The sequence below is a fragment of the Anomalospiza imberbis genome, chromosome 13 (genome assembly GCF_031753505.1).
Source record: "Anomalospiza imberbis isolate Cuckoo-Finch-1a 21T00152 chromosome 13, ASM3175350v1, whole genome shotgun sequence".
Classification (NCBI taxonomy): domain Eukaryota; kingdom Metazoa; phylum Chordata; class Aves; order Passeriformes; family Viduidae; genus Anomalospiza; species Anomalospiza imberbis.
Window position 1 is genome coordinate 5,974,068 of NC_089693.1, and position 24,443 is coordinate 5,998,510.

The 24,443-nt window shown below is 47.0% G+C and overlaps 1 protein-coding gene across 11 annotated transcripts in view; it reads right to left on the reverse strand.

Moving 5' to 3' along the window:
• Positions 1 to 1,284: 1,284 nt before the first annotated feature.
• CHD2 (chromodomain helicase DNA binding protein 2) overlaps positions 1,285 to 24,443 on the reverse strand; it is a 90,989-nt gene continuing 67,830 nt past the window's right edge. For all 11 annotated transcript variants that reach the window (XM_068203678.1, XM_068203674.1, XM_068203676.1 and 8 more), the window contains 23 exons: positions 23,830 to 24,018; positions 23,174 to 23,336; positions 22,649 to 22,801; positions 22,092 to 22,163; positions 20,860 to 21,009; positions 20,083 to 20,231; positions 19,477 to 19,573; positions 18,656 to 18,748; positions 18,006 to 18,179; positions 16,956 to 17,131; positions 15,475 to 15,516; positions 14,371 to 14,510; positions 13,508 to 13,646; positions 13,219 to 13,369; positions 11,815 to 11,937; positions 11,346 to 11,474; positions 10,476 to 10,616; positions 9,205 to 9,339; positions 7,935 to 8,113; positions 7,247 to 7,346; positions 6,540 to 6,756; positions 5,471 to 5,720; positions 1,285 to 4,746 (listed from right to left, as the gene is read on the reverse strand). In XM_068203678.1, coding sequence (XP_068059779.1) covers positions 4,413 to 4,746; positions 5,471 to 5,720; positions 6,540 to 6,756; positions 7,247 to 7,346; positions 7,935 to 8,113; positions 9,205 to 9,339; positions 10,476 to 10,616; positions 11,346 to 11,474; positions 11,815 to 11,937; positions 13,219 to 13,369; positions 13,508 to 13,646; positions 14,371 to 14,510; positions 15,475 to 15,516; positions 16,956 to 17,131; positions 18,006 to 18,179; positions 18,656 to 18,748; positions 19,477 to 19,573; positions 20,083 to 20,231; positions 20,860 to 21,009; positions 22,092 to 22,163; positions 22,649 to 22,801; positions 23,174 to 23,336; positions 23,830 to 24,018 — 3,496 coding nt within the window. In that variant the 3' untranslated portion in view covers positions 1,285 to 4,412. The remainder of the gene's footprint in view (positions 4,747 to 5,470; positions 5,721 to 6,539; positions 6,757 to 7,246; positions 7,347 to 7,934; positions 8,114 to 9,204; positions 9,340 to 10,475; positions 10,617 to 11,345; positions 11,475 to 11,814; positions 11,938 to 13,218; positions 13,370 to 13,507; positions 13,647 to 14,370; positions 14,511 to 15,474; positions 15,517 to 16,955; positions 17,132 to 18,005; positions 18,180 to 18,655; positions 18,749 to 19,476; positions 19,574 to 20,082; positions 20,232 to 20,859; positions 21,010 to 22,091; positions 22,164 to 22,648; positions 22,802 to 23,173; positions 23,337 to 23,829; positions 24,019 to 24,443) is intronic.

Below are 24,443 nucleotides of genomic sequence, written 5' to 3' on the forward strand. Positions count from 1 at the left end.
CGAAATGGCTAACAAACTCATGCTCCAAGGTCTTTTTAAGTCTAATCAAAAACTAAGCTACCCAATTATGAAGTGACACCTAGATTATTTCCCTTTCTAACCCAATAACTGACTCCTAAAGACCCGCAATGTGGATTTTTCTACCCAATTACAAGATACCACCCAAACCCAAGAAGAAGAAGAAAGAAGAAAGAAGAAAGAAGAAAGAAGAAAGGAACTCAAGACAACACCCTGTATCCTCCATCTTGTACCCATCTACAATTTGCTAAAAATCCTAAAACCTAAATTTCTCGCCCATGTGCCACACTGCACTACTCTCTACAATCCCTACAATCTATTTCACACTTTTTCTAGTTTACTTTGAAGCTTTGGAGGCCTTCTCCATGAATGAGGGTCAAAGTCAGTGTTTTCCTAGGAGTCAGAGCACCCCAGGGCAGACAGGGGGATGTTCCCCCTGCCCTGGGTTCCCACAGGCATGTTAACACCCAGCCCAGCTCCCTGCAGCCCCTGTGCCTCCCTGCAGCTGAGCCCTTCTCCCTGCTGAGCCCCATGGCTAACAGCCAGTCACTCTTTCCATTAGGAAATCCATTTTTCAAGAGCATATAACTCAGCTGTGAAATTTCACTCTTGGCTGAAACTTGGCTCAGCAGCAGAGAGTCTGGGAAGGGCTGGACCCAGTGGCTACAGGTGTGAAAAGTGCTTTTTACAATGAGCTTTTATAACCTGGGGAGAAATGGCTCCAATCCCTGCTCTGTGTTTTGCTGTGTGGGCCTCAGTGTGAGCAGTGGAGGGTAAAGACCAAAGCAAAGCAGCCACTGGATGCCATCACATCCCACCTGGGGAGAGGCACATCCTGCCCAGGAGGGGCTGGGGACAGAGAGGAGAACTCACTGGTGCAGCAGGAGCAACACTTCTAGAGAAAGGGGAATTCTCTCCAGAAAAGGTAAAAAATTTACACATCCTCAGAGATCCACAAAACGTGGAGGCGGGATATAATCATCAGTATCATCCCAGTGAAATCCTGGTGGATCTGGCTTAGATTTCTCTGTTAGAGAACGTACAGCTCCTTCTGATCAGGTGGAAATTCCCATCTGAAGAGGCTTCCAAGACTCTATCACCAGAGACTGTGAGACTATGTAAAAACAGCCAAGCAGAACATGTTTATTCCTGCACAGTGAAAATATCCACGGTGGCTTGCCTGTGGCTGGCAGGAAAGGGCGCTGTCATCCCAAACCAGCCCCCAGACCTGCCACGGGACCCCCCAGAGACACCACACTGGGGCCCTTCTGAAAATCTCAGTAACACTTTTTAATATACAAGAATCAAAAGTACAGCAGTTTTACAATGTAGGAAAATTTCATACATACTATATAAACAACATATTTACATCAGAAATCACTAGGACAGTGGCATTTCTTTCACAAATATAAATTAATATTAATTACTGTTTTTAGTCAACAGGTTTAAAAGTCCGTATTTTTTACAGTAAGAGTCCTTCTCTCCCCAGAGGGGAGGCAGAGGTGGGGAGGAAACGGGTGAAAGCAGAAAAATATTTTTGTGTGCATCACAAACCGTTCACACAAGGACTTCAGCACTCGCTTCCATGTCCATTTTGGTTGGGACCACATCGCCTGTCCCCACAGCAAGTTTTGGTCTGCAGGATTTCCACCATGTGAACTCATACCTTTACACCATTTCCAAAGAGGTCAGGCTGAAAAACTCCTTTTTTTTTTTTAATCGAACCCCAGCAAGTTACTGTTTTTTTCTGCAAAGAGGGTGGAGGGAATCCCACAGCTGGTTAGGAAGGAAGAGCTGTACCAATGCTGACACAAACACTACAGGGAAGTTTATGGCTGTGGATGTGTCCCCTCTGATCCCACTCCTGTCCCCGTGACTGTGTTTGGTTATGGTCCCTATGCTGAGGGGACAAAAAATGCACAAGAGTGTGTGTGTGTGTGTGCTCAGGGAAGACTTTCTCCCACATCTCCTTCTCCAGCTTCACTAAAGCCAAACCCAGCGAAGACTCACCCGTCATGAGTGGACATGATGTGACGTCAACATGAGGCTGAAGTGACAGTGGGGACAGCTCTCCAGTGGATATGGGTAAAGCTTTTGCTGTTGCACAAGAAGGAAATCCCAAACAACCCTGTGCCTGGAACCTGGGATAAGCAGAAACCCCCACATCTCAACATAGAAAATGCCTCTTGCTGGGATCCAAAGTTCAAAGTTTTCCTGCACCAGCCCTCACACTGGTTGCCAGTATTGCCTTTGCTACACAAGTATGGCACGAACTTCCCACCCTGACAGCACCGCACCATGACAAAACCAGCAATTCTCTTTGCCCCTCTGAGGCTGCCTCCATTTTCACATTAAAAGCTAATACCTCTGAAAAGAAAGGACCTCTTTGTAGAATACCACAGCCTGCAATCACAGCTTAGTGGGAAATGTGCTCTCTCCACACCTCCCACCCCTCCGAGGGGGACTGTGGAAGACATGCCTTCAGCTCACCCTGCACAGGTAAACACAAGTGTAACACTTTATCATGGCAGCAAGTGCCCCTAAGGAAACAAAACTGCCCTGAATTCGGTGGAAATCTTGCAACATAAAAACAGAAGGGGAACAAACACTTCCGTGTGTCCCCTTAGAGCAGCGGGATGGGGAGGAGTGATGGCAGCAGATTTCCAGGGATATACTGCATGGAGGAGTATTAGTGTCAGTTTGCGTGCGCCTTCCAAGGCACTGGCTGGAGTCAGGAAGCCAGCCCTGAACACCCATCTGCCCTCAGTCTTTTGGGGAAGGGACATCACAGCTTATTAGAGTCAAATACTGGCATCTTAACAGGAGGCCCAGCTTCTGTGCCCCACCTAACAGGAGTCTGGAACTGCCTGGTCTTTAATACTGAGCTCCGGGTGGTGATGCAGCCCCAGACACCACACTCGGGGCAGCCTTTGCGGTCTCCAGGGAACTCCACCCTGAAAAATAATCACCTAAGGTGCTTCTGGCCAGCAGGATGTGCACAACCAACCCCTGTCACCACACCAGTGCCCAGGCCGGACACTGGTTTGCATCAAATGCTGTGGTTTGAATACTTGGAGTGCTTGCCCTGAAGTCCACTGAGCTGGGCTGCACATTCCTCTTTTCCCTCTGTCATGCTGGGCTCTAAGACATTTGCTCCAAGGATCTTTATGGATCCATCCTGAATTCCTCATTCTCTCCCTGCTCACTGAGGTGCTAAGTCCTCAGGTTTATTTCCAATTTAGACAAACAAAAGGTCTATAAATGCAGGTACTTTAATTCAGAGTCACTGCTGACTGCTGGAAAGGTAGTCACCTTCCTGCTTCACTTTGTTCTACCATCCCTTATCTTTCACTTACAGTAAAGATTTGTGATCACTGCTTTGTGAAGCACAGAGAGAAGTGATTTGCCCAAAGACCAGAGACTTTAGTGGCAGGAAGATTAGGAGTTCCAGAATCCCCAGAGCCATCTTTTGATCTTGCACCTCCCAGCCGGCATCTGTTAGTTCCTGGAGCACCCAAGCTGCCCATGCCAGAAGAGTTTTGTTATGAATTCCTGAGCCCTGTCCACTGAGAAATACTGTTCTCACCACAATTTCTTTCAATTTTGTCTGCTGGTTATAAGTGAACTAAGCCTTTGCTAAGGATGTTGGCCTTTTTTTAACCAGCTCCCACTTACCCCTATCAAGATTTGCCAGTTCCAGCTCTGGAGATGGGAGAAAGATCCCCCCACCTCTTCTGTTGCAGGGGACACAACAGCAAAGCAGAGCCAGTTTCTTGAAATGGATAAAGACATGAAAATGATAACATGGCCAGGAAAGTGATGGATTGTCACCAGCATGGATCCAGCTCCTTTGGAGTCATTCTGCAGATACATCAAGTCCCTCTTTCAACCAAGGGACTGCAGAGGGACTTTGCTGTCCCTCCTTGAACATATCTTCCCATTGCCCCATGCCGATGACATACAAATCCCAGCCCAACCAGTTTATCCCCAGCCCCAAAGCAGCATCTGTCATGTAACATCAAGTCAGAGCAGGCACACAGCCTTCTGCACCATCCTAAGCAGCATCAATCTGCCTTCTCCTTCTGAGGAAACACTGGCTGGGGAAAACTCCCTTGGGTCCATTGGACTGAGGAAAACAAAAACAAAACAACAAACAAGGCAGCAAGGCTGGTTCCATGACAGAACAGTTCAATGGTAAAAAAGGGGAAAGGAAACGGGAATCTAAACCAGAATCAAGAACTAGGGAAAATCTTCCTCCACCCACTCCCCCAAAATCTTCCTTGACCCAGCCAGATAGCAGCATGTTCAGAATTTCTTGTTGCTGGCTTGGAGAAAGCAGCCACCGTCACATCAATCCCAGTATTTCAGACGTGCGCTTTGCCCTGTCAGTCACTTCATGCTTTCCGAATGTTCCAGTTATAATCTGGATTGTTTTTCTGTTCCAATGACCTATCCAGAGGTGACCTGTGATCAAGAGGTGACTTGGAATCGTGGGGGGATTTCTGAGAGGGGGGCGAGCGAGGGTCCGACACTACAGGGTGAGATGGAGGGAGGGGCTGTTTGTAATCCCCCAGTTTGTCTGTGTGGAAGGACCGGTAGTGGTCCGAAGGTCCTTGGCCATGGTATCCCATGGGCGGTCTGTGGTCAGACATCCGCCGGAAATCCTGCTGGTGGTAGTTCTGAGGCCTGAAGTCGTCGGACCGTCGACGTTTGGAATCGTGGTGGTGTCTGTGGAGAGAAAAACGGATGGAGATCAGCTCCCCAAGCCCTCTGAGGTGAGGGCAATGTCTTAGGTTGGAAATGGGTGTGAGTATTCTATTCCTATCTGTGGAGCAGTTATCTTCTGTTAACTGGGCAGTTTTTCTTTATCTCTTCCACAACCAATCCTCCCTCCAGGAGATATCTTCTGTTAATGGGCCAGTGAGTGTCACTGCATGGCTGATAAAATTACATCATCCCATTGGGAGATGCTCTGCCCAGAGGGAGGAGCCAAGCATTACTATCTGGATATAATCAGAGATTTGGAAGACCACAGGCAGCCTTTTTCACTGGATTCCCAGAGGAAGACCAGGCCCATCTACACCACCACTGGACCTTCAGAGGAAAACTCCACCCTTCTACAGGGTCACTGCTCCAACAGAACCACACCTGTCACTGCAGGAGGGCTGCAGCCACCATTTCAATCAGACTGCTACCAACACCCTGACCCAGAGGGTGTCAGGTCGTATTCTGACTCTGTCAGTGTTGTTTTGTATTACTGCATTATTTAATTTTTTTTAAATTTTCTTCCCTAATAAAGAACTGTTATTCCTGCTCCCATATCTTTGCCTGAGAGCCCCTTAATTTCAAAATTATAACAACTCGGAGGAAGGGGGTTTACACTTTCCATTTCAGGGGAGGCTCCTGCCTTCCTTAGCAGACACCTGCCTTTCCAAACCAAGACACCGCTCACCTGTCGTAGTAGTCGCGGTGGCCTCTGTGGTCTCGGTCGCTGTTGTACTGCTCGTAGGGCCTCTTGCGGGACAGGTTGTTTGGTCTGTAGTTCCCGGAGCTCCGGTGGGGATCCCCCCGCGACCGCCGGTCCCCGTAGTGGTGGTCCTTGTACCAGTGCTGCTCGTACTGGTGGTGCCGCTCCCCGCCCCACATCTGGTTGCTGTTGCCACCGTAGTTGAACTTCCGATCCCTCTGCCAGTCTCCTCGGTCTGCTATGAGCAAAGAGCACCTCTGAGTCTCTTTCGTGCTTTGGTTTAAGCCCATTTTCCTCCCTGAATTCTCCAAGAAATAATAGCTATTGACGCCCCTTTAACTTTTTCCTCCCTAAACAATGAGGGCCAAATTTTATTATTTGAATGTCTTTATCACTGTCACTTGATCATCCCCACAAATCTTATTCTGTCCCATTCTAGTGCTTGGTCTCTTCGAGCCAGGTCTTATAAGCTCTCAGAGACAAGTATTATACCCTCGATAGCTCAGCTACCTCAGGTGGTATAAAAGCAGCAGAATGGCTCCTGTGACAGTGCAGTAAACAAAAAAGTTTTAATAAAAGGCAAAATAAAAAAGCTCTTTACAGAGAAAGACTGAGCCAGGGCAAGAGGTTCTTGCTCCTGCTAAAACACTTCACAAAAGCGATTACTTCTTTTGTTTTCTTCTTTTTCTAGTGAATTGCTTAGGTGGGACTTCTTGGCTTCTGTCCAGTTGGCTATCCTTAAGTTTGACGTGAAGTCTCCAAGGTCCTATGAGGTGTCTTTTAACCAAATTGAATAGACAAACTTAAGGGCTTTTTTCTTTTTTAAGGAAACAAAGGGTAACTTTTTTACTCCATCAACAGGGGGAACATTCCTACACCATTCTTACATCCTTTTCCTCACTACCTCACCATGTTTTCTATCCTAGCAGTAAGTACAGTGGTAGTGTTATGTTCTATCCCATCCCCTTTAAACCCAGTCACAAGCCCCAGAAGGATTTGTGTCCAGGAGCATTAGGTCAGAAGGAAAGGTTTCTTCTGCCTTGCCAGAGCTCACCTGTGTTGCTGAAATGTCTCTTGTTTGGATGGCCATAGTTGTCCCGGGGGTGCCCGTGCATCTGCTGCTGGGTGTGGGAAGGGGGCATGTGGATCTTCTGGGAATGAGGATTGTGAGGCACGTGGGACTGGGACATCACGGAATCACGGCTGGAGCCCGAAGGCTCTGGGCGGAACTGCTTCTTCATGTTGGACATGTCCTCCTTTTTCTTCTGCTCCTGCAAGGTGGAAGAGAGGGATACAGCTCAGCTATACAGCTCAACTGCTCTCCCACCAGAAGAGCAGGACTGTGAGCAATGGCCTTGTCTGCCAGGTTCTGGATTTTCCTGCCTCTTTGACGTGAGCCATCTCTGTGCTCAAGAACAGCACAAATGTTGGTGGAGGACAGGCAGAGTTTGGCAGCTCCGCTTCTACACCTGATCTCTACAGGGCAGCGTGCCCAGGCTTTTCACTCCACAGGGCAACTGAACATCACATGCCACACCAAACAATGCTTTTGCTTGGTCAGAACAGCCAGGACAAAGTGACCAGAAATGCCACATGAAAAAGATGTTTAATCAGTCTAATCAGACTGTTTAGATGTTGAGAAAAATCTCACACTGCCAACAACAACAAAGAACACCCACAGTAAGAGGCAGAAAGGATTGGAACTTCCAGTGCAGCAACTTTTAAGGACAGAAATCAAAGGGAAAGCACTTCAATTCTCACCTCCTCTTCCTGTGATCTTTTCTTATGAGCCATCTTGTAGAGTTTGTGTAGTTTTCTGGCATCAAATTCTGTGAATTTTGACACAAATATCCATAGGTTCCTAGGAGGACATGGAACATTTTCTGTTAAATGCTACAGCAGCAGTTTAACTGCCAATGGCTTCCAAACCAACATCAAATTCCTTCTACCCTCTCTGGAAAACAGTCTCAACTCAGTACAGGATGATCAGGAGGGCTGGAGCCACATTCTTCAGAGTAAAATAAAGAGGTTCGCAGTGGTTTATGTGATTTAGCTTTGAAATCAATTTTAATGAAACCAGGACAACTTGAAGAGAAAACATTTGCCTGGGACTGGTGATAGAAGACCATCCCTGGAAGTGTTCAAGGTTCAGGCTGAATGGAGCTCTGAGCAACCTGGTCTAGTGAATTGTGTCCCTGCCCATGGCAGGGGGTTGGAACTGGGTGATTTTTAAGGTCCCTCCCAACCCAAACCATTCTGTGATTCTGTGATTCTGTGATTCTGTGATTCTGTGATTCTGTGATTCTGTAGACTGAGTGGACCAGCAACCACAAGATTTCATGGGTTAAGTAAGATCAAATGGCACATCCATCCACAGAAAAACCAGCAGCCTCTGACTACCACTTCAAAATATCCTAGACCAGCTAAGGAAAACAAAAAGCTCCCTCACCTTCTCCATAGCTTGATGTGATCCTGGTCAGTGTAGGCTTTAAGGCACTCAGAGATGCGATCACCGATTTTTAGCAGGCAGTTGCGCGTGTGCTCCAGCTGTTCTTGAACTGTCAGTCCCTTGTCAGGCTTATCAAGTTGCTTCAGTGCTTTTTTGACTGGTCTCATCCTTTCCTTGCACTTGAAAGAGCAACAGAGAGGAGAAAGTGATTAATTTGGCAGGGGGCTCTACATCATTGCCCTGTTAATAGAAAAGAAGCTCATTTAGCTTTATCTGGCCATTAGGCAAGGAGAAATCAGCTATAAAATAACAAATTGTTAGACAAGCTGCAGAAAATAATTAGTAGAAGACAAGATTCTCCCCACCTCCACTGCCCCTGCCTTTTAGGAGGGAACAATTTGCTTTGCAAGCAGTAATCACACATGATCTGCCCCTGCACAGATCCTGTGGCAGGCAGGGAAGTGTAGCCAAGCCTCCACGTGCTGAACCAGCCACCCCAGCTGAAAGACTGCTCAATTCAATCCTGTCCAATCCCATCTTTGGTCACTTTAATGCTTGCTTTTACCAAAACTGGCAGATATGACATGAAAGCACCATGTTTTTCAGCCTGGGCACATCAACACTGCACACAGATAGGAAATCAGACAGGTTTTTTGACTGCCTGCCTGGATCTTTTGTGCATCGCAGAACAAAAGTTAAAGAAAAAGACAAAAAAACCCACAGGACCTGCAGCAAATTCAGAGATTTGAACTGAGAGAACTGCTTTGAAGAAGTGGTATTTCAGCCAAGGAGACAACTGACAACTTTTACTAAAAGGCAATTTTTACAACAAGCCTTGTGGGCACGTTTGCTGTGAGAGCATTTACACAGCTCCGCACCTCCTACAAGGTCACCCTCAAAACTCTCCTGCATTTCCTTGCCTGAAAGCGCTTCAGTGGCTCCTTGGCTTTTACAAGAGAGCGAATGTAAGGCTGCAGGCTGCTCCATAACCCAGGGCTGCCAGCTGAGCACTGGGAAGTCACCAGCTGAAGCAGAGAGCCCTTGTGCCTGCTCTGCTGACAGGCTACCAGCTGGCAGCACTGGTGGGCAGCTCTTGTCCAGGGCTGTCCTGCCCTGCTCTCAGATCAGCCAGAGGAAACCCCTGTGGGGCACTAGGATGGGGTTCACACCCCAACACCTAAAACACGTCCTTGGATGACATCTGAGCAAACCTTGGCGGCCTCGCTGGGCTCTCGGCACTGCCCTCCCATTTCCCAAGGAAAATACTCACTATGCTGAATGTTTCTTGGTCCAGATCATCATCCTCATCTTCTCCAATGGGGATTGGCTCGCTCCCTGCAGTGATGTGGACGGGACCTTGTGATCTCTTCCCTTTACTTCCAGACTTGGCCTCGCCACCTTTAGGCTTTACAAGGACAAATTACACACATCACGCGATGAACCAGAATGGAGGATCCCCAGTGACCCAGCAAACAACCTCCACACTATTGTTACTGGCAGTTGCTAAACCTGGGCACTGTTCCTACAACTTTCCTCCCAAAATCTCCAACTGTTGAGCTGCAATGGCTCTGTTTAGCTTTATGTCATCCATGAGGGAGCAGGGAGAAGTCAGAGCCAACAGTTTGGCCACAAATACGATATTCACACTCATGGGGAGAAACCAGTGTTGAAGACTTGGAAAAGAGGTTAAAATAAAGAGTATCTTTCCCTTGCAAAGCATAGAGCTCAGGGCAGTCTCATGTCTCCAAGGACCTGCAACTTTATGTGATATCACTAGTTCTCAAATCATGGCCTGTTCATGTACATTTTTACCTATATGACTTATTTGCAGTCAAAGCCATACCAAAAATCACTGGAAAGCAAACTTTCCCCTACATAAGCAATGAAACTTCTTAGTTTGCACTTATGACCTCAGTGTAAAAACACACCGGGCATGTAGCACATACCTGTTCCTTGGACAGGTACTTCAGGTCGTTATTATGGAAGCTTTTACCGCCCCCCCTCCAATTTGCACCCAGCCTCAGGGCAGTTGTATCCAAAATTCAAGAGACATTTGAGTCTCCAGCATACCAGTGATGTTGAAACACTCATTCTGTTGAGTCTTGAACAGTGACAATGACAACTTACAGTCTTGATGGTGTGGACACTTGGGTCATTTGGGTGAGTTTAAATTAAAGGGGAATACGGACAAGGACCTGCCAACCCCGTGATAAATCACAGCTGGACAGAACTTTGATGTGAGTGCTCCAGGCTCCTTCCTTAGCATCAGCTCTGTGGCCATATGCATGTCACAGGGACAGCTGTACTTTAAAGGCAGCCTGACAAAATCTCTTCAGTTTTGGTCACATTCCATGAAGCTTTAGGACATAAAGCCTTTTCAACTTTTTATGGCAATTCAGAAGGGCTGAAAAAGGGATACCCCCTCACCCCACGGTGCTTCACTGATGTCTCTTCACACAGGGCCTTTCATGAATCCTAAATCTTACAGTGTGTCCTGCTCAGGGATTTCCCTATCATGCTACTCCTGGAAGTACCACATACCTTCTCTTTCTTGTCTTTTGTCTTCTTTTTCTCTTTATCGCTTTCCTTTTCTTTCTTAGAGGATGTCTGTTTTTCCTTGTTCTCTTTGTTCTCTTTCTTCTTCTGTTTCTTTTTCACTGGGCTCTTGTCCAAGCCATCCTCCTAGAACATCAGTCACAGGACAAAGTTGGAGTCCCTCACCTCATGTACATTTTCTTCCACAAAACATCCTTAAAACACAGGCAACTTTTGAGGTCCATCCAGATTTACCCTCACACCTCTTTAAGCAGACATCAAGCCCTGCTCAAGCAGCTGCCATTCCCCCAAATGTGACAAAAGGGTATGAAAACCAGACCAGCCCCACTCTGACAAGCTGGCAAGCTGCAGAGCAGCCCTGCTCTCCTGTGCCAGCTGCACTCCAGAACGATCAGCCCCTGAGGTAGATACTGATCAGCACACGAACAAAAAGCCTCAGACTGCAAGCCAAACCACTCAAAAACTGAACGTTTTCTAAGCAACAGCATGACCTTGGTAAACTCCAGCTTCACCACGGGCTGACGTGCCCAAAAGGAGAGGGAAACAATTCTTCTTTCTCTCCTTTATAAGGGCAACAGGCTTTGTCCTGAGACAACCTTTCCCCTGAGTCAACATGTGGGTGTTTGTGGCCATTCTGGGATGCCCCAAATCCCTTAAAGCACTGAGCTAAAAGAATAGGTGGGAAAGGCCCTTCTTTCACACCAATAGCTGTATTGGTGGTTTTGTGAGTTTGCCAGTCCTGTGGGAATTCACTCTTAGTGCCTCTGACTCCTGGGGGCTTTGCAGGCAATGCTTCCCAAGGAAGCACAGCCCAAGGAAACCTGGAAAAGCCACTGTTCACCTAGGCTGACTCACCTTGACTTCACCTTCTTCTGACTGGTTGTCTGAGTGCCGAGGAGAGGAGAGTTCATTCCCATGCTCATCTTTGACTTTGGGAGCCTTGTTCTCTTTCTTCACTCGTGGTTTCCTCTTCTTGAGCTTGCCCTGGTAAAAACACAGACCAAGTCAGGGAAAGCAAACAGCTACAGCTACTTCCTGGGGACATTTCCCATCTCCTGAACATTGTGCAAACAGCTGCAGGTCCTGCAGGCTGGCAGGAAACCTGATGAGACCAAATCCTTCAGTAAGAGCAGTAATAAGCTTTTAACCCTCTTCCAATTGGCACCCAGCAAATTAATTAGCATTTAAATGAGAAATATCACAATGCAATCAGACAATAAGTCCATATTCCTTCATAGAAATGATGTCTGGGAACACAGGGTGTCTCCTGCCATCAGCCAACCACTCCCCCTGAAACCCTCAGAATCAAGAGGCCACATCTCACCTCTTCCCCATCTTTCATGTTTTCTTTCTTGTCCAGATCTTTTTTCAGCAGTTTCAGTAGATAATCAACTCGGGTCTGGAGCTGTTTTCCCTGAGGTTTCTTATCTGTCTCAACCGGTAGGATCTTTGATAAAGCAGAAAAAAAAAATATATATACTCATAGGCACAAATCTTGACAAAAGATTTACACATTAGCAGCAGCCCTTCTAGGCCCAGCAAAGGGCAGCAAATGCTGCACCTTCTGGGGGAACAAGACGGTTCAAGCCTTCCTATTCTCTCTCAGACTGTCCCTGTCTGGCCAAAGGCAAAGCTCCTGGCAAGCAAGCATCCCTCCCCTTGGAATCCTGCAGAAGTTAAAGGATCCTAAGGCTTGCTAAGCCTTGCAAGCTTGTTAAGTTCTCTTGAAGGAGAAAAGTCCTTTACAAGCTATATTTGGGACCTCGAGTTGCAAAACTGAGTCCACTCGCTGTGACACCTCAGATTTGTTTGTGACAGCGTGGTCACAGCAGCCCAGTCACTCTGGTAACCTGAGACATTGCTACAGCAGGGGCACAGATGCACAATTTTTAGTGGAAAACAAGGCTGAAAGGTGACACTTTGTGGAGGAAATAGCTCAACTTGCCAGCTAGGTTTGTTTCATACTTCACTGGAAAATGAGTGGCATGTTTCAGGCAGCTGTTTCCATTGCAAAATGCCTTTATGAGCTCCACACATGGAGGGCTCTCAGGCAGAGCCTGATCTTTGCTAAAAACACCAGCAGGGATATCAGGGGAATGCTGCACGCTGGCAGCAGAGCTGGTGTGGAGATTCCCAGTGCTCCTCAGCTCTGTGCTCCAGTTTCCACACTTTTTCCACCACACTGACACAACGGATGGTGGATTATTTTTAACCCAGATCATTTCAACATGGTGCCTGTAAACTGTTCTTGTGGGGATGACTGAGGAACAGAGGAACTAGATGGAGGCTTTCCAGCTGGCTGTGCTGCCATTCCCAGTCGTGCAACCATACCCTCAAAGCTAACACGGACCAGCCTTGACATAAGCAGCGTCAAATCTGTGAAAAATTATTTCCACTCAGAAATTCACACTCAGCTTCTTGTGAGATGCTCAAGGAAACATCAAGTCACAGCCTCTTCTATCCTGTGCATGGAACCACACATGTCAGCACTGCCATCTTCTGCCTGCATCATTTCAGTGTGGTTCACCCGGTACTGCCCACCAAACAACACAACTCTGCTTTCCATCGACCATGCAACATTCCATGAAGGCCACTGTTTCCCTCATTATTATTGATCATGATTTTTGGAGTAGTTACAAACATAAACATCTGTTTCTGGAGTAAATGAGGCATGTTTGCTATGAGCACTGCAATGGACCCAAGGGAAGCAGCAAGCAAAGCGACCTACCTTATCAGATAACTTCAACTCCGGATCTGTTTTAATTAGCTCCCAGTTTCCATAACCATGCTCGTAAATTCCCACTAACAAGCGAGAATCCTCCTCCACTCCCCAGTCTACATCAAAATGAGCAGCTTTGACACGGCACGTCAGGCGGTACCTAAAGGCATTTCAAACACGAGCTCCTTTTAATGCTCTGGAGGATAAAGCAAATCCACACATCCAGGCTATTCTCTTTCCACTACAAAATCCAAATTCCCTGAGCCTCTTTCTGCATTGCCTACTTAGCCAAACTTACTTCTTCCTTTCCTCTGGGTCTGAGGGAATGGATTTGTGCAGCATTTCAAACTCCTCTTCATGCTGGATGATGGATTTCACATTGACTTGGACACCAGAAATCTTGATGGTAGGACCTCGTCTCTTTCCAGGTCCCTTCCCTGCTCAGCAATAAAACACAGCAGTTAAAGGAACTCTTACAGAAGGAAGAGTCTCTATAAAATGGTTTCACAGACAGTGAGCAAAACCTTGCCTGCAACCTTATTTAAACATAAGGTCAAAAATATAAATTTTCTTCCACTAACTCAATTAGATTTGCAATTTAAACACCTCCCAGTACCATTTTCTTAAAACTTCTAAGTACACTGGAGCTGTTGATTCTGCAGTCTTGGTCAGCTGCAACACGCAGAGACCCAGCAGGAAATCCATCCCCGAATCTGTATGTCCAAACAAACAGCAAAGAACAACCAGACAGAGTGGGTGATGATTCCAGCTCTGGGAATTGCTAACTGTGGACCCAGCTTTACTGTGGAGTACACAGCACCAGCTTGATTTCCAGTCCCAGGAGCAGTTAAAATAAGATCTGCTTTGCTTTGTAGCCCAGCATTCAATAAGCTGGTCACTTCAGCCTCTCCCCACAAAAACTCATGTCCAGCAGAAGCCAACAGACCCAAGTGGCACTCTCCAGTCTCATCAGAAAGCTCAGGGGCTCCTCTCTGTGGGTGAGAGCTGCCTGGCAGAGATGGGGTGGTTTAAGTGTGTTCTTGTTCATTGCTTCTAAGTCACAATGTGGCCTCCTTGTCCAGAAAGGGAACGGTTTCCTCACAAGCTCCATGGAACACTCCCAAAACCACCCTAACAGCAGCACTCAACCCCCTTGCCTACCTTCTGCTGGATTTTCCTTCAGCTGCTCCTCATATTCCTGCATTGCTGACACACAGCTGTTGTGGATGAGCTCCCCTAACCGCTTCAGGTCAGCCACAGACTTATCCACCAGCTCAGCATCCCGGGCAATGCACTCCAGCCTGGGGAACAGGGAGAGTTTTGTGTGTGATACAGCAGTTCTTCTCTCAGTCATTTCCTATTCAATTGTTTCACAGCTCAGTGCTGTACAAATGTGAATGTATGAAACATGCATGAGTTGAGTTCATGCAGGAAACAACTCAGGTTTTTGTCTTTTTTTTTGGTCTAACAGCTGCAGTGCAGATGTAGAAAAACTGATCCAATCCTTTGGATTTTTTAGTACCAAAGCAAAGGTGAGAACTGTCTCTCTTGGGGACAACAGGGACCCTCTGTGACTGTCCAGTATTCCCTCAGGCTTTTCCAGTTCCACATTAGCTCCATTTGATGGTCCAAAGCTGCCATCTGCTGTCCCTTTTGCCTGCCTGAAGTCAGTAACATCCAGACTCACACGCAAGCCTTGTGTTTCATACCAGGAGAGTAGAACCAGCTGAAAAAGCACTGAATTTCTCCTATAATACATTTAGGGAACTCTGCCTCAGCCCTGAGACCTTTCCAGAGCCAGCACAGGGCTCTGCAGATTCATGTTTAAGGATGGTGCCTCTCTTTGTTTCCCTTCAGGAGGGATAGAGCACGGAAAGATTCTCCAAATTCAGTCCTGAGGCTAACGTGCATAGAGAAGCTTGGCAAGTGTTTTGGGTAGCATTTGTTGTTCTGACAGCTGCTCCCTCTCCTTTCTGGGCAGAGTGGGAATGCCCCAAGGGCAGGACTGTGCCAGCAGGACCCCGCTGTGTCACAGCTCGGCACCACAACTGCTCCAGCTGGTTTTTAGCCAGTGTTCATCAGCGCCCATCAACAGAGACACCAGGGAGTGTACAGCAGTGCTTGGGGTCTGATGGCAGGACAGAAAGGCTTGTGCTGTCTGTGGAGGTTGTGTCAAACACCCAGAGCAAAGTGTGCCTGGCTGTGCTCATTAGTACAATGTGCCTCCATGATTCCCCTCTGGAGCAGGGCCAGCTTGGGACTCACCGTTCAAGAGGCAATCCAAACTTCTTGTAAGCCTTGATAAACCTAAGGAGAAAAAAAACCAAAAATATCCTAAACTAGCTGCCATAAAAAGTAGGTTCAATATCACAAATATGCTTGAATATATTAATTACAGCCTGTCACATTATCACCCTTGCATTCCCCACTGATCAGCTCAGCATCCCTCAGCACTGGGAAGTCTCATCCATTAGCCCCCACAAAGAGTTTTGTGACCTTGGCTGAAGAAGAGCACAACATTATTATGAATGTTGAGTGTTTGACAGATGAGGGAAAAAAAAAAAAAACAAAAAGGAGAGTGGTAACTGTAGGGCAAAAAAAACCCCAGAAGGATTGGCTCACACCATGTTGGTAATTATTAACTTCATTTTTCCAGGAAGAAAAGAGGCATTAAATCAATGTCATTAGTAATTTTAAAGCTCGGGCTGTAAATGTAGCAACCCATCACAGAAGAGCTAAATGTGGTTCAATCCATCACAGAGGTTTGCAGATGAGGTTTGCTATTTATTTTCATGTCTTATTTTTATTGTGAAAATCCCTGCTGTGGCTAACACATCTTTAGAGCAAGAGTTGCTGCAATCAAACATTGCCTTGAGCTGGGAGTAGACACAATGGCTACAACTACAGGTTATTTTTAAAATTAATTAATTTTCTGCCTTCTTATTTTAATTTTGTATTCTTTCAGCCCCTTTCTGCTACATCACAATAACCTAAATGCCTGTTATACTGCATATTGTAACATGTCCTTCCTGCTCCATGGTTTCAAGATGGTTATGGGGCAGCTATCACAGCCCAAAAACTCTGTTATCTCCTGCTTAAAATTACACCAGCTCAGAGATAGAGAGTTAAGGAAAACTCCTAACTCCCTCTCTTCCTTCTTTGGCTGAACATCTGGGTAGAGCTGTAAGACAAAGATCTCTGGGAAAGAACCAAGAATGAGAAGATAGGAGAAGAAAACAATGTTCTGAAATTCAGTCTCCAGCTGACATCAGAGACTGACACACTCGGATCAACAGGACCAGTGCTTCTCATGAGGGCATTTTGCCAGAGCCTGCCTTTCCCTGAGAGCTTAAATCAGCAGCATGACTGCCAGAAAAATGTCAGGAAGGCCAGAGCCCTTGGCTTCTCCAGCTCATGGCACCTAAGACCTCACATGTTATACAGCATTAGCTCCATCCACTTGGCCCACAAAGGGCAGCTACGGCATGGATTAATTTTAGGAAGGTGCCAACCTTCTCTGTAGCCTGACTAAAGACAATCCAGTCCATTCTGCACTGATCTGAATGTTAAGGTCCTCAGCTGGGATCAAGCTGAATTATATAAAGGTGCAGAAGCTGTGCCAGTGAACCAACTCTAACACTGACGTGCTTACAGGTGAGCACATCCTGGATTAATCTGGGATTTTCTCCACCTGTATGGGATTTCTATATTTGTCTTCTGAACTGTCTCTCGTGCCCAGCACTGACCTCCTGATTTCAGCATCAGTAAATCCTTCCACAGTGTCTTTTCTAACACTCCGAGGGCGTCCCCTGCGCTTCGGTCTCTTCTCGTCGTCGGTATCGTCAGTCTCGCTTTCTGACCCAGATGATCTCTGAAGCCTTCTCTTGGTCTCAGCATCAGATTCACTGTCATTTGTCTGAGCCTGCACACACCAGAGAGACAGCAGGACAGTTAACAACTGCTCATCTAATCAGCTAACGACCTCTTCTGTCCCTCCATGCACTGGCACTATTTAATGGACTGCACAACACCTGAGCATCCATTCCTGAAGATGCAGGAGCCCAGGTGACCAGCCCAGAGAGGCTGCACACCCTTGCAGCTCCCAGCTGGCTGAGGCTGTGGTGGTCATCCTCCTTTCACAATTGCATTTTGATCTACTAAGAGATGTCAAAATATTGATTTCCATGGGTTTGTGCCACAGTCCCTTAGACTATTTTGAAAACCAGGACACCTCAAAAATTAATCTGGATTCATCCAACATGAATTATCCTTCTCTGTGTTTTTCATATCAATGTTTTTCTCCAGCTCACCCCACAGAACAGTTCTAGCCCCTTAAAGTCCCATGTCCCAGCAGAGCATGTTTGCACAGTCAGCTTTCTTTTGGATTGGGGTAGATCCCATTATGTAAAGAAGAACTTGGGAAGACACCATCTCTTTTGCTCCTCAGGATCTAGATTTAGGCAAGAGCCACCCAGGGAGCTACAGAGCCCAAGGAAAAGAGATGGCCAAAAAAGGCAAAAATTGCAGCAAAATCCAATGCACTTTATGGTCACTACAGATTCTTTTGATTTTGTCTGCTAAGGTGAGATGAGTTGCAGTCTGGGCCCTCAGGCTGCATCCCAAACCGTTGGTCCAATGCACAGTGCCAACAAGAGGTCACTGTGCTACCTCTGTGCTTTATTCCCAACCAACTTTGGAGGAGGGGAAAGATGCTCAGATGGCAAGGAGGCTTCCCCTGAGCATTCTCTTTGGCAGCTCCATCCTCCAGCCTCTCATCCCCTCAAGAAGGGCTGTACCTTTTTTGTTGAGCTCCGGATTCGAGGCAGCATGTAGATTTCCTCCAATTCTTTCTGCCTTTCTTCCTCCTCCACCTTTTTCCTCTGCTCTTCTGGAATGATATCATCCCAGTCCTTCTGGGACCGCTCATCCAGTTCTGTCTCTTCCTCTTCCATGGTTGCAAAGTTGGCAACCTTTTACAAGCAAAGGAGAAGTTTCAGCAATTCCCTCCCCTGGCAGGAACACCCCAGAGCTGTCTGCTAAGCCTCAACTCCTTCTCCATAGGAATTCTGCCAACACTTCCATAACTACTCCATAACTGATCCCTATGCCACTACATTCCTGGCTCCTTGCCACGTCTTTGGACTAAGAGCTTTTGAGGAAGTACGTGCAGTTAAAGAAGTACTGCTGAGTATTTGTAAATTATTGGGTTTGTTTCCAAATTTGGTAAATTCTGCATTTTATTCACAGCCTTCAAAACCACTTTCCTGAAATTAAATTAATACCGAACTCAGGCGGGTTGGAAATGGATGATCTTTAAGTTCCCTTCCAACCCAAACCATTCTGTGATCTCTCCGAGGTGTTCCTGCCTGTAACTGACCTCACCTCCATGGCAGGGTGTGTGGGGAGCCACATTCCCACACCCCAGTACAGAGCCTGGGGTCCATACCTTGAACTGTGAGAGCAGCTCGTCGGTGGCACTGGTGGACACCTCATTCTCCCGTGTTTCAGCCAGACGCAGAATCTCATCGATGTCCATCTCCTGCCAGTCAGGGAGAAGGAGGGATAAAGCAGAGGGTGCCAGGCACAGCAGGAAGTAAGAGGCTTTGAGAACAGGCTCATGTGCTGGTATGAGCTAAATAAAGTGCAAATATCTGCAGGGTGCCATCCCAGAGGGCAAGGATGAACTATCTCAAGTGGTAACACAAAGTACAAATAAGGTGACAGAACAGCAGAAGGAAAGGACCATCAAGGCTGAACAGTGGAGAAAATTTCCAGGCAGTGAGATGTATGAACTGTAGACTGTCTCCCTGTGCAGAAGCTCTGCTGCTTGGACCATTAAGAGAATTGGTCAAAACCCTCAATGCTAAACTGTCAAGCAATGTTGCACTGAGGCAGGAGAGAGCGACCTGTTCACTGCACTGTGCAGACTCCTGCCTCGCTCAGAACCACCAAGACAGGGTGCTGAGCATGTGCTCAGAAGAGGCAGGGAGAGGAGCCTTCAGTAGGCTGTGCTGTCACCAGCTAATAATCCTCAGAAGGGACTCCCTTGGTGACCATTACTATTTAATCCCTAACAACAAGGCTCTCCTCAACCCCTGATCCCCCAATCCCAGACTCTGCTTCCAGCTTCTCCAGACTCCCACGGGTCCTATTCACCAACTTGTTCTCGTGCACGGGGCAAGAACAAAGCAGGAGCAACCACACACAGTCCTTCTTGCAGACCTGGAGAGCACTACAAACTGCTGTGTGATTTTAATTTCAAACTACCTGAGGCTCTGACTCTTCCCCTTCAAGCTCCTTGAAAAGATCTTCAGCTCCAAACTTCAAAATAGCTGTCAGCTCCTCTTTGTTAAAGGGGTTTGAGCTGCAAGAAGAAAAGAAGGAAAAGGTGTTTTGAGCTGTTCAGACAGAACAGCTACAGCACAAAACCATACCAAAGTTTTTCCTAATTGAAGCAAGGAGTAAGCTTTCTACCCAGCACTATAAAAAGCTTTGTTATTAATCTGTTTCCTGCTCTAGCACAGACAAAGACTGCAATGGGAACCACCTCCATCTACTGGGGGAAATGAAGAGAATCTGAGGTCACTGCCAAAATGCAGCTGTTCCACAGCCAGGTTCCCTCAGACCAGGATGACCTCTGGGTGGAAGACACAAGCAAAAACACATAGTGCCCTAAAACAGATTTAAAATTTCTGATCATCTTTATCCTATGTATCCAAATTAATGGCTGCAGAAGCCAAATCAGTGGAAGCTGCCATTATTTATTAGCTTTCTGCCCTGTACCCTATCAAATAAATACTGGGAAACGCCAGCAGGGGAAGCTGGTTATGCCACGTGTTCCAGACATTTCTGCCTCCTGACACAGCCACGTACTTGGATCTCCCAGAGTTGTTGTCCAGAACAGTCCGGCCAGTGGTGTCCATACGCTGGATAACCAAATGATCCAGCACCATTTTCTTCTTGGCTCTCTCAATGATCTCCTCTTCCACTGTCCCCTTTGTGACCAGGCGGTAAATATTCACCTGAGAGGCAAAAAGAGACCACAGCTATTTCCTGGACAGGCTCTGCTGATACAGCAATGCATCCCTCCGCTGTTTTCACTGGGCTGCTGACATTGTCTCTTCATGTACAGATGTGCTTTTTCAGAAGAAAAACAAGCACATTCTCTCTGTATCTCAGGAGATCCAGCTAAAAAATCAGGTTAGTTAACACAGTTCCTGTCGTGTGCCTAAGCACAGAGTAAAAATCTTCTGAAACAATCACTCCAAATTCAAACTAGCACCAAGCTAGTCTTTCACATATCTAATGACCCCTAGTAAAGGTGGATGTTCTACGCTTTAAGTTTCTCAAGGCAAGAAAGAGCAGAATCTACTAGGACTAGGCTGAGAAGTGCAATGCCATGGGTTGGGTTCTGGGTATGTTCAAAACCAACAGAAAGTCTTGGCACCTGGCAAATCTGGGCTGGTTTTTGTCTCCTACTTTTTAAATGAGATTCCCTTGGGCAGCATTCTCTGGAGCAAGGACTGGGCTGACAGTCCTTGACAAAAGCTGACAAAAAGCCCATGTTTTCAGAAGCTTTGGTGAGGTGACAGGATGTTTAGATGCACACACTGAAGCCACAGTGAAAACAACCCAGGCAGCTCTTCTGACCTGCTTCTTTTGTCCAATCCGATGAGCTCGGGCTTGAGCCTGAAGATCATTTTGGGGGTTCCAGTCCGAGTCAAAGATAACAACAGTATCAGCAGAGGCCAAATTAATTCCCAACCCTCCAGCTCTTGTTGACAACAAGAAACAGAAGTCCTGGGAAGGAAAAAATAAAAAGCATCCGTGAGTTAACCAGCTTGTAACTGTGGGCATAAAATAGCAGTGGTGACTCAAACGCTGTAAAAGGGAAGGCTCTGATGCACTCATGCTTCTTAAAGCAGACAAAGGATTTCCTTCCCATGTCCCCTGTTCATGCAAGCTGAGCAGCACCAGTATTTATGCCCACACCCAGGGTGAGGCAGTGCTGGCCCAGGTGAAGGGTGTGCTACTCCAGGCATGAATCAATATGGGAGAGCAACACAAGCACCTCAAGGCAAGGGCACCTTGGAGTCACTTCTGAAGGTCAGACCACATTGCTCACCAGACTCCTGCAAAGGCAGCAGGCAAACACCTGCTTTTTGCTGCCTGGATTCTGTTAGGAGTGAGATCAGCAATGAACAGACTGTGCCAGGTTAGAGCTAAGATGCCTGAGCCCTCATAGATGTCCTCAGGACAGGGAAAAGGGCAGGTTCTACAGGCATTCTTGCTCCTTTCCCCCTCACACTTGCTTTTGTTAACTATCCTACAACCACCATCTCTCACAGCCCCTGTGTGAGCCAAGAATCCTGCTCCAGCCCAGGCTTCTGGAGTGAGGAAAGGTATTTCTCACAGCTGTGGTGACTGACACAAAAACAAGTATCTTGCACCAGTCACTATGAGTCAGCAAGCCCAGATGAGAGGTTTCAGATGCCCTCTCCTGTTACACTGGAGACTTTCACCTCCAGCACTGGACTCCACTGCCTGCCAACACTTAAAATCCTTCTTTTGCCTCTGTCATTTCATATTCAAAACCAGCTTCAGACTGGAATCACTCAGCACCCATCTCATTCTCCAGACCAATAGGGAGAGAATTGCTAAATTTTGGCTCTTCCCAGCTTCTTCAGAACTTTCTGACTTGCCGCCCTGTTCCTTGGATGTGAGATATTTCAAATAAGCAATACGGCTGGCTGCAAAACCTGCCATATCCGTGTCTTTAAAAGCACCTGGAGTCCTGTGAAAAGAACTGAACTGAACTAATCCCCTGGTGTCGGTCACAACCTGTGGCTCAGCCACAAACCCTCTGCCCAGGACTGCGGTACCTCGGAGCCGTCGGCGTTGAAGTGATCCAGCGCCTGCTTTCGGATCTCCCCCTTGATCGAGCCGTCCAAGCGCTGCAAAAATCAACAAGAATGATAAAAGCAAGAAGGTAAAGGAGCCCTGAGGCACTGCTGCACCCGAGTGCTGTCAGCCCTACAGCCCCCTTTGCTGCCTGCAGCGTTTAATTGTTAAAAATAGCCACCAATTAAAAATAACTGCACTGCCTCAGCTGTGTCACAAGGGCTGGGGGATGCTCAGGGAGCAGGCACACAGCGGGTGACACCGCAGCTCCCGTTACAGGCTTCCAGCCAGGCTCCCTGTGCTCACAGTGCTCAGGGTTTATCACATGACAGCCCAGAGCAGGGGCCTGTCAGAGGAGTTTTGCAGAGATGGGGCCACACTGAAATGAAGGGACATCCCAGTTCCTTCCAGTAAGTGCCACCTGTAATCCCAGACACCAGCTTCTGGGGAACTCAGTGACTCCCACTGCTCAAGCTCCCTCCACTTTTTCCCACACTTTCAAGGGGATCCCACTGTTTTGCATGCTGATGTTTCTCACCTGAAAAGGGTAGTGTTTGATAGTCAGGTACTCTGCCAAGATGTCCAGCATCCTCACCATCTGGGAGAAAATCAGCACTCTGTTGCCTCTCTCCCGCAGCCTGGTCAGCAGCTTGTCCAAGAGAATCAGCTTTCCACTACTCCTGATCAAAGACTGAAGAAATAACCATCATTTCCAATCTTATCCTTATGTACATCACACAGAGACCTGCACAGACCTGCTCCTTTTGGGGTTATTCATCTCTTGTACACCTCTAATCTAATCATCTGGATTTACACAGCAGAGCCCACACACACAATGAATCACACAAGACAGATCCTACACTGCCCACAACTCCTGCTCTACAAGGCCATAAAATGTTGCCTACAGTAGATGTGGAGGGCTGGGGGTTCACATGGCTTAGCTGTGGGAACTATTTTTGAAGAAGAAGTCACAGAAGATAAAGCTTCACCAGCTATTATTTTGTTGGGAAGACAAAAGAATGAAATCTAAGGAAAAAAGGTGGTGACTAAGGACACCACTCACCTGAAGGGTCTCAAGACCATTCTCTCTCTCATTTTCCTCGGGAGGTTTGATCAGGTAGCAATGGTTGCAGCACTTTTTCAATTCCATCACAATATTCAGGAAACCAGATGTGCTTCCCCTTGTTCCCTTTGAAAGAGCTTTGTAGTTTCTTGTCAAGATCCACCTGCAGGCAGGAAAATTTAAGTCCAGATCATTACCCAGTGCAGAGTGGAGCCTTAGAAGAACAAAACCTTCAGGAACAGCTCATTCAGGCATCAGTCTACTTCCCTCCCTCCATCTCTCCTCACTTCTTTTACAGGAAGCTCTTTCCTCTCTAAAAACCCTGACCTGACTTTCCTATTGATATTATCACTACTTAATATTGAACAGCATCCCAACTTTGTGCATATTGTCACTCCCCCAGGAAAGACATAACCTCTGTCTTGGAAAACTGGCCAGTTGAACTGCATCACTCTACAAAAACATCTTCCAGAAGGAAAGATACCAACTCCCCTACCTCATATTCCTGCTGGGAAGCTCCCAGTACTACAGGTGATGGTGTCTCATTGCACTCTGAAGGCCACAGTATGCACAGAACACTGGAACACATTGCCAAGGCCCACAGAAAGATGTGCCCGTTTCTACAGGAACTCCCAGTAACTCATTCAGTGACTCACTTGTAGTACTGCTTCTGCAGAGCAGACATTTCCACCCGGAGGATCTGCTCCACTTTGGCTGGCAAAGATTTCTCCACATCCTTCTTCACTCTGCGCAGCAGAAACGGCTCCAGGACTTTGTGAAGGCTCTGGTAGCCATTCTCCCTACCTTTCCCGTGATCCTCCTCAAAATCCTCCCAGAACTCAAACCTGGCAACAGAAAAGAGGAGAAGGGAGGTGTCAGAATACCTCTTGTCTTATGGCACCAAACAGCATCTGTTGGACACACTCCTGCTGCACCACAAGACAGGAGACACAGTGGAAAATAACAGATTTAATGGAAACACAGTGGAAAATAACAGATTCACTCTGCTCTGGTTAACTGAAGAGATTGCTGGCAAAGCTAGAAGATCTCTGGGCTTAGACACCTTCCTAACATCTTATATTTGAGCTCCACACTCAGGAGGTGTGTGTGGAGGACCTCCGCACTCCCAGGACCCAAAATCCAAAGTTTCCCACTATTTTACTCTGTTGGCATTTACCTGGCAGCAGTTTCTGAACTTTCCACGGTGCCTCCCCCAGGCACAGCTTTGACAACTGGACTGTTTTACCCTGCTCTGAAGGCTCTTTTGGGC